Source organism: Orycteropus afer, unplaced genomic scaffold (assembly GCF_000298275.1).
Source record: "Orycteropus afer afer isolate SDZICR_OR568_19922 unplaced genomic scaffold, OryAfe1.0 scaffold00193, whole genome shotgun sequence".
Lineage (NCBI taxonomy): Eukaryota > Metazoa > Chordata > Mammalia > Tubulidentata > Orycteropodidae > Orycteropus > Orycteropus afer.
The window spans coordinates 1836488-1846487 of NW_006921780.1; the positions used below are offsets into that span (position 1 = coordinate 1836488).

General features: G+C 37.5%; 1 protein-coding gene across 1 annotated transcript; it reads left to right on the plus strand.

The window, feature by feature from the left end:
- Positions 1 to 2759: 2759 nt before the first annotated feature.
- LOC122150656 (olfactory receptor 10X1-like) lies at positions 2760 to 9223 on the plus strand. Its single transcript, XM_042781905.1, is given in 3 exon segments — positions 2760 to 2782; positions 8267 to 9009; positions 9012 to 9223. Coding segments are annotated over 2 exon segments (930 nt in total). The 5' UTR covers positions 2760 to 2782; positions 8267 to 8291.
- The last annotated feature ends 777 nt before the right edge of the window (positions 9224 to 10000 follow it).

Below are 10000 nucleotides of genomic sequence, written 5' to 3' on the forward strand. Positions count from 1 at the left end.
TTTGCATCTATATTCATAAGGGATATTGATCTGTAATTTTCTTGCAATGTCTTTATATAACTTTGGTGTCAGAGTAATGCTAGCCTCATAGAATGAGTTAGAAAATATTACTTCCTCTTTTTTTTATTGGAATTTTGTTTTTTACTATTTTATTTTTCTTTAAATGTTTGGTAAAATTCACCAGTAAAGCCATTTGGTCCTTGACTTTTCTTTGGTAGAAAAGATCCTTTTGATTACTGATTCAATCTCTTTACTTGCTCTGGGTCTGTTGCGATTTTATATTTTTTTCTTGAGTTAATTTGGATGTTTGTACATTTCTAAGGACCTGTCCTTTTTCATCTAGATTATCTAATTTGTTTGTGTGCAAATGCTCATAATAATTTATTATTGTGCTTTTGTTTTTGTAAATTTGTTATTAATGTCCTTACTTCCCTTTTTTATTTTAGCTGTTTGTATCTTCGGGTTGTCATTCTAACTAAAAGTTTGTCAATTTTATTGACGTTTTCAAAGAACCAATTTTGATTAAGTTTTAAATTCTATCATTTCTCTATTCTGTATGTCATCATCTCCAGTCTGTCATTTATTACTTTTTTCCTTCTAGCTTTGTGCTTAGTTTGCCTTTCTTTTCCTAGAAAGCTAGATTATTTATTGGAAGTCATCTTTGTAAATGTTGGCATTTCCATTTAAATTTCTCTATGAGCACTCCCTTTGCTACATTCCAAAAGTTTTAGTATGTTACCATTATTTTCATTCATTTCTAAGTATTTTCTGATTTTCATTTTGATTTCTTACTTAACCCTTTTGTTGTTTAAGAGTACATTGTTTAATTTTAAGGTATTTATGAATTTATGGCTTTCGTTTATTATTATTATTATTATTATTGATATCTGGCTTCATTCTGCCACCAAATTCATTAGTACAGAGTGAGTATCCCACCTGTCACATGGGAGACTGGCTACTAACTAAAAGATTGGTGGTTTGAACCCACTCAGCAGCTCCACATGAGAAAACACCTGGCAATCTATTGCCCATAAAGATTACAGCATAGCAAACACTATAGGGCAGTTCTTCTCTGTCACACAGGGTCTCTAAAATTAGAACTGCTTCACAGCACACAACAATAATTTCATTCTGTTATGGTTAGAGAAGATAATTTTGTATGATTTTAAACTTTTTAAAGTAGTCATACTTATTTTGTGGTCTAACATATGCTCCATGCTGGAGAAAAAGCATGTGTAATGGAGAAAAATATATTCTGCTATTTTTGTATTGAATGTTCTATACATGCTTGTTTGGTCTGCTTAGTTTACTGTATTTTTCATGTCCTTCACGTCTTTATTGATCTTCTGTCTTTATGTTTTATTCATTACTAAAGCTGTGTACTGAAATTTCCAACTACTTCTATGTTGTAGTTATTGTTGTTAGGAGCCGTCAAGGCAATACTGACTTATAACTACCCTGTGTGCAACAGAGGAGCTCTGGTAGTGTAATGCTTAAGGCACTTGACTGCTAACCAGAAGGCTGGTGGTTCAAACCCACCAGCCATTCCTTGGAAGGAAGGTTAGACAATCTACTTCTGTAGTGATACCACCTTGGAAACCCAAGGAAAGGTAACTATGAGTCGGGTCTGACTCGACAACACATACCAACAACACGTGCAACAGAATAAAACTGCCCTGTCCTGTGCCATCTTCATCATCCTTGCTATGCTTGAGCCCATCATTGCAGCCACTGTGTCAATCCATCTCATTTGGGGTCTTCCCCTTTTTCTCTGACCCTCAAGACATTGTTCTCCAGAGATAGACCCCTTCTGACAACATGACCAAAGTAGGTGAGACAAAGTCTGGCCAATCTCTCTCCCAAGGATCATTCTGGTTGCACTTCCTCCAGGACAGATTAGTTAGTTCTTCTGACACTATTATAGTATAGATATATTATAGTATTGTATAGACAGATTAGTTAGTTCTTCTGGCACTAACTATTATAGTTAGCTCTTCTTTGACTATTCTTCACCAACACCACAACTCAAAAGCATCAATTCTTCTTCAGTCTTCCTTATTCACTATTCAGCTTTCACATGCATATAAGGCAGTTAAAAATTCCATGGCTTTGGTTAGACACACATTAGTCTTCTGTCAGTTTGTCATGCTGTGATGGCTTGCATGTTGCTGTGATGCTAACAGTTATGCCACCGGTATTTCAAATATCATCAGGGTCACCCGTGGTGAACAGGTTACAGTGGAGCTTTCAGACTAAGACAGACTGGAAAGAAGGATGGGGCCATCCAATTCTGAAAGAATTGGCCACTGAAAACCTTATGAATAGCAGTGAAACACTGTCTGGTATATTACTGGAAAACTACTATAGAATTGTCTATTTCTCCAAAAATTATGTCACATATTTTGAGGCTCTGTTGTTTGGTGAGGAGCTCTGGTGGCACAGTGGTTAAGGCTAGCTGCTAACCCAAAGGTTGATGTTTGAATCCTCATACTACTCTCAGAAGAAAGATCTGGCAGTCTGCTTCTGTAAAGATTTACAGTCTTAGAAACCCAATGGGATAGTTCTATCCTGTCCTGTAGGGTCACTATGAATCAGAATCAACTCAACAGCTGCAGGTTGTTGTTTGGTGAATATATGTTTCATTATATTTTCTTGATGAATTGATTTTCATTCATTATATTATTTTTGTCTGTTGTAACAGTTTTTAAATTAAAGTCTTATTTTTTTTCTGTTTTTAATATAGAAACCCAACTCTCTTGGTTCCTATATGCATAAAATATTTTTTTTTCCCACCCTTTCTTTTTCAATCTATTTGTGTCTTTGGATCTAAAGTATATTTTTTTCTGAAGAGGATGTAGTTGAATCATGTTTTCGTATGTATTATGCCAATCTGTGCCTTTTGATTGGACATTTAGCCTTAAAGTAATTACTAATTAAAAAGAAAAAGATTTACTTATGCCATTTTGCTACTTATTTTCTGTGTATCTAATACCTTTATTTTCCCTCACATGCTTCAATTATGTCTTCTTTTCAGTTTAGTTGACTTTTGACAATGAATGATTTCGATTAACTTCTCATTTTCTTCTGTATATATTTTAAAATATTTTCTTTGTGGTCACCATGTGAATTATACTTAACATACTAAATTCATAAAAATTTGGTACTTTCACTATGCACTCCCTTCCTCCTCTTTATATTTCTGTTGTCAAAAATTGTTAGGTGCCATCAAGTCAGCTTCTGACTCCTAGAGCTCATTATATATAACAGAATGAAACATTGTCTGGTCCTGTGCCATATTCACAATCATTTCAGCCCACTTTTGTAAAACGTGTGTCAATTCTTGTCACATTTTTTGCCATAAATTACATCTTTTTAAATCGAATGCCTAATAAATTAAATTTATAATCATATTGATGCATTGTCTTTTAAATTATGTTTCCAAGGCTGTTAATATATTTGGAAGTTTCATCTTTCTCTTGCAGAGCAGCTGGTGGGTTTGAACAACCAATCTTTTGATTAGTAGCTGAATGCCTTAGTGGTAACAGATTCCCTCAGCTTTTGCTTACTGGGACTCTCTTAATTTCATCCTTGTTTTTGAAGGACAGCTTTGCCAGTTACAAAATTATAAGCTGAAATTTTGGTACTTATTTTGTTCCCAGAACCTGAAAGGCCCAGGGACTCGGACAGTGCAAGGAGTCAGACGCAGGGATCCAGGTGAGGAGAGGGAACCCAGGCTATGCCCCAAAGTGGCAGGGTGGAAGAGTGGGAGAAAGGAGAGGAAAGACCCAGGGATCAGGAGAGAATGAGGAGTCAGCCACAGGGATCCAGGAAAGGGTAGTTGGGAGGTTTCCAACAGCTAAGGGAGACAAACTTGTCTGTTGGTTTGTCATACTCTGGCGATGTGTTACTGTGAGTCTTGAGGCTGAGCCACTGGTGTTTCAAACCCATCAGGGTGCACATGGTGCACAGGTATCAGCCCGGCTTGCAGAACGAGAAAGACTAGGAAGAAGGAAGAGTCCATCCACTTCTCAAAGAATTGGCCAGGGAAAACCTTATAAATAGCAAAGAAACACTGTCTGGTACATTACCACACAACTTTATGAATAGTCCAGATAAGTTTGAAGGCTCTCAACATAGGACTGGGAAAGAGCTGCATCATCAAAATAAAACCAGCCTTACTCATATGAGGGAGCTCTGGTAGCATAGTGGCTAAGACACTTGCCTACTAACCAGACGGCTGGCGGTTCAAACCCACCAGCCACTCCTCGGAAGGAAGGTTGGGCAATCCTACTTCCGTAGTGATACTGCCTCGGAAACCCAAGGAGGGGTCGCTATGAGTCGGGGCCGACCTGACGGCACATAACAACAACAACAATTACTCATATGAATAAGGTAAAGCTTTCGAGACCTCCATTTGCTGACATGGCACCACTCAAATTGAGAAACAGTGGCAAACATCCATTAATCATCAGAACATGGAATGTACGAAGTACAAATCTAGGAAAATTGGAATTTGTAAAAAATGAAATGAAACACATAAAGATTGATATCCTAGGCATTAGTGAGCTGAAATGGACGGGTTTTGGCCATTTTGAATCAGACAACCATATGATCTACTATGCCGGGAATGACAGTTTGAAGAGGAATGGTGTGGCATTCATCATCACAAAGGATGTTTCAAGATCTTTCCTGAAGTACAATGCTGTCAGTGATAGGATAATATCCATATGTCTATAAGGAAGATCTGTTAATATGACTATTATTCAAATTTATGCACCAACCACCAAAGCCAAAGATGAGGAAATTGAACATTGTTATCAACTTCTGCAGTCTGAAATTGACCGTACATGCAATCAGGATGTGTTAATTATCTCTGGTGACTGGAATGAAAAATTGGAAACAAAGAATAATCACCGGTAGAAAATTTGGCCTTGGTGACAGAAATAATGCTAGAACTCGCATGGTAGAATTTTGCAAGACCAACGACTTAACTATTGCAAACACCTTTTTTCAACAACAGAAACTGTGGCTCTACACATGGACTTCACCAGATGGAACACATAGGAAATAGGTTGACTACATCTGTGGCAAGAGGCTATGGAAAAGCTCAATATCTTCAGCTAAAACCAGGCCAGGACCTGACTGTGGAACAGACTATCAACTGCTCATATGCAAGTTAAACTTGAAGTTAAAGACAATTAAAACAAGTCCAAGAGAGCCAAAATACAATCTTGAATATATCCCTCCTGAATTTAGAGACCACCTAAAGGATAGATTTGATATATTGAACACCAACGACAGAAAACCAGAAGAATTGTGGGATGATATCAAGAATATTATCCATGAAGAAAGCAAGAGATCACTAAAAAGATGAGAAATGAAGAGAAGACCATAATGGATGACAGAAGAGACTTTGAAACTTACTCTTGAATGGAGAGTAGCTAAAGCAAATGGAAGAAATGATAAGCTAAAGGAGCTGAATGGAAGATTTCAAAAAACAGCTCATGAAGACAAAGCCTATTACTATAATGAAATGTGCAAAGACCTGGAGTTAGAAAACCAAAAGGGAAGAACACATTCAGCATATCTCAAGCTGAAAGAAGGGAGGGAAAAATTTAAGCCTTGAGTTGCAATACTGAAAGATTCTATGAGCAAAATATTGACTGATGCAGGAAACATCAAGGGAAGATGGAAGTAATACACAGAGTCACTATACCAAAAAGAATTAGTCGAACTTCATCCATTTCAGGAGGTGGCATATAATCAAGAGCCAATGATACTGAAGGAAGGAGTCAAAGCTGCACTGAAAGAATTGGCATAGAATAAGGCTCCAGGAATTGACAGAATATGCATTGAGATGTTTCAACAAATGAATGCTCCATTGGAGGTACTCACTCATCTATGCCAAGAGATTTAGAAGACAGCTACCTTGACAACTAAGTGGAAGAGATCCATATTTGTACCCATTCCAAAGAAAGGTAATTCTGCAGAATGTGGAAATTGTCGAACAATATCATTAATATCACATTCAAGTGAAATCTTATTGAAGATGATTCAAAAATGGTTGCAGCAGTATATTTACAGAGAGCTTCCAGAAATGCATGCTGGATTCAGAAGAGGTGGTGGAATGAGGGATATCATTGCTGGTGTCAGATGGATCTTGGCTCAAAGCAAAGAATACCAGAAAGATGTTTACTTATGTTTTATTGACTAGGCAAAAGCATTTGACTGTGTAGACCATAACAAATTGTGGATAACATTGAGAAGAATGGGAATTCCAGAACACTTGATTGTACTCATGAGGAACCTGTTCATAGATCAGGAGGCTGTTGTTTGAACAGAACAAGGAGATACTGCATGGTTTGAAATCAGGAAGGGAGTGTATCAAGGTTGGATCTTTTCACCATACTTATTCAATTTATATGCTGAGCAAATAATCTGAGAAGCTGGATTATGTGAAGAACATGGCATCAGGATTGAAGGAAGACTCATTAAAACCTGTAATATGCAGATGACACAACTTTGCTTGCTAAAAGTGAGGATGACTTGAAGCACTTACTGATGAAAATTAAAGAATACAATCTGAAGTACGGATTACATCACAATATAAAGAAAACAAAAGTATTCACAACTGGTCCAAAAAACAGCTTCCTGATAAATGGAGAAAAGATGGAAGTAGTCTAAGACTTCACATTACTTGGTTCTACAATCAACACCAATGGAAGCAGCAGTCAAGACACCAGATGACATATTGCTTTGGGCAAATCTGCCGCAAAAGACCTCTTTCAAGTGCTGAAGAGCGAAGGTGTCTCCTTGAAGACTAAGGTGTGCCTAACCCAAGCCATGGTATTTTCAATCTCCTCCTAGCCATGTGACAGCTGGACAATGAATAAGGAAGACTGAAGAAGAGTTCACTCTTTTGAATTATAGTGTTGGTGAAGAATACTGAAAATACCATCGACTTCTAAAAGATCTAACAAATCTGTCCTGAAAGAAGTATAGCTGGAATGCTGCTTGGATGCAAGAATGGCCAGACTTCATCTCACCTACTTTGATCATGTTGTCAGAAGGAATCAATCCCTGCAGAAGGACATGCTTAGTAAAGTGGAAGGTCGACGAAGAGGGGGAAGGCACTCAATCAGATGGGTTGACACAGTGGCTGCAATAATGGGCTCAGATACAACAAGGATCATGAGAATGGCCCAGGGCTGGGCAGTGTTTCATTCTACTGTGCATAGGGTCTCTATGAGTCAGAGTCAACTTGATGGCACCTAACAACAACAACAACAAACTCTATAAATGTTAATTATTAAATATATTGGTATGTGTGGGAAGAAAAGTAACATCTCAATATAATACAAGGCAAAGGAATGTGTTGACTATAAAAAGCAACATATTGCACATGTCACGGAAGGATGAGAGTAAATCAAATGTAGAATTATTGACAGCTACATACTGTGATTAAATAGTATTTATTTTACACAATGATGACCTCGGCATTGATGAAAATGCCAAAATCTCAATTGCCATCTTCACTATGTTTGCACAAAGGTTCTGTTTACCAACAATATCCACATATCCTAATCAATTACTATTAACTCTGATCTGAGGCTTCTTGATTAGTGGTGGGTATCCTTTCTTTATGCCTTTGCTATCCTCAGAATGGGGTGAAGGGAACATATTCTTTATTTTCTTGTGATATTTCAGACATAAAACCATTTTTCAGTAAGAGATAAAGACTTTGGTGTTCTCTAACAATGGTAAACTATTGTCTAAATATGTCTTACAATTACTAGGAGATCATTTCTCAACCTTCATTAAATAGGTATTTACAAAGCATATAGTGTGTGAAAGTTGCTGTACTGGATAGTAACTCTGCCCAGTAGCCATTTAGCAGTTTATTCGGTGTTCAGGATTTGTTCTAAATCTGGCTGACTTAGTGTGCCACCATCTCCTTTATTTGGACATTAATTGGAATGTTTTTCCTTTACTATATTATCTGTCAATAAAATCCTTCAAATATTTGACCAGAGCATGACTTCCTAGTACATAGAAGGTTATCAGCAACTGGTTCCTGGTTAAATATATGTATAGATGAAGGGAAAGCATCATATACATATACATAATGCTTTGCTACACTAAATGAAACAGCACTTGGTAATTCAACTTCGCAAATAATTTGTCTTATTCAAACCAAAATTTTCGTTTATGATATCAAATAACAATGGAGAGTTGAATGATTCTGTAGATGTCCATTTGTTATTTCTTTTCAGATTTCAAACATTTAAACAATGGAGAACAACCAGACAATCATGAAAGAATTCATCTTTGTTGGCTTTTCTCTTTACCCAGATGTACAGGCATTACTTTTTGTGGTCTTCTTTTTTCTTTATATTCTCACTCTAATGAGTAATATGCCCATCATGGGTTTAACATGGGTAGACAGAGAGCTCCACACTCCCATGTACATCTTCCTGAGTGCATTCTCCTTCTCTGAGATCTGCTACACATTAAGCGTCATCCCGAAGATGTTGGCAGATCTGCTAGCCAAGAGCAGAAGCATCTCAGCAATAGGTTGTGGCTTGCAGATGTGTTTTTTCTTGGGACTTGGTGGCACCAACTGTGTCCTCCTCACTTTTATGGGGTATGATCATTTCCTGGCCATCTGCTACCCTCTCAGATACCCACAGATTATAACCAAAAAGGTATGTAGACATCTTGTAGCCTGTGCTTGGGTTGGGGGATTTTTAATCTCTGTTACAGAGACTGCACTGATATTTGAGGGATTTTTCTGCATCCCTAACCTTATCAAGCACTTTTTCTGCCATATGAGGGCAGTTCTGAAGCTATCCTGTCTAGATAATGACACCACAAAACTCATTGTAACACTGATCACAATTGCAGGATTGTTGGCTACATTCCTGCTCATAATCCTCACTTATGTTTTCATTCTTTCCACTGTTCTAAGGATCCCCTCAGTTGAGGGCAAGAAGAAGACTTTTTATACCTGTGCTCCCACCTCACAGTGGTCATAATCCACTTTGGTTTTGCATCTGTTGTTTATCTGAAGCCAGAATCCTCAGGAGGAGATGACACACTAATAGCTATCACTTATACCATCATTACTCCTTTCCTCAGCCCCTTAATTTTCAGCTTCAGGAATAAGAGCATGAAGAATGCTTTTAGAAAGGTACTAGGAAAGCTGGATGCCTTTAATAAATGACATTGGATTATCACTAATGGTTTAATGCATGGTTGAATGTCCCCAGAAGACAGTGGAGCACTTACCCTGTTACCTCTGAAAATAACTATATCACTTACCTTCTTCCAGAGATTGGGATATGGGCAACAAGTGGCTGAGTGTGAAACCTAAGCCACTATGGGCTTGGACTTAGCTTGTTAAGGAAATTCTCTGGCCTTTCCACTATCAGAAGAAGAATGCCTGCATAGATATTAGGCTCCTGCCAATCAAACTTCTGGTGTTTTGCACCACTCATGGAGTGGAGAAAGACAGAGTACTGAAAAAAAGAGCAAAATATATGACCACCCACTTAGTGGATCTTTAAAATATCTATGCATGTATAGCCTGAGGAATTTGGCTAGGGGAAACTGTGAGACACTGGGGTGACTTTCCAGGAGAAATATACCACCTAGACCACCTAGTGACAACCAACTCTTTATTTGTGCATATCTGATTAAGACACTTTTGTTATGTACCTATGCCTAGTAATTACTAAGTACTTTTTAATTACATGCTATTCATAACTATGGCTTTACAGACAGTGCCACATATTAACTTCTGTCCATATAGAATACCTTAGGATATGCATTCAAATAAGAAAGTAGGACATTAAATCTATACCTTCTATGCTTGGGGGGAATCTATGGATGGGGGCAAAAATAATCCCCATTTTCTCTAAGAGTAAGATGCTTTAAAGTAAAGGTTAAAGAACTATACCACAGTATTGAGATATTTCACAAAGAAAGGTGTTTGGGGTGA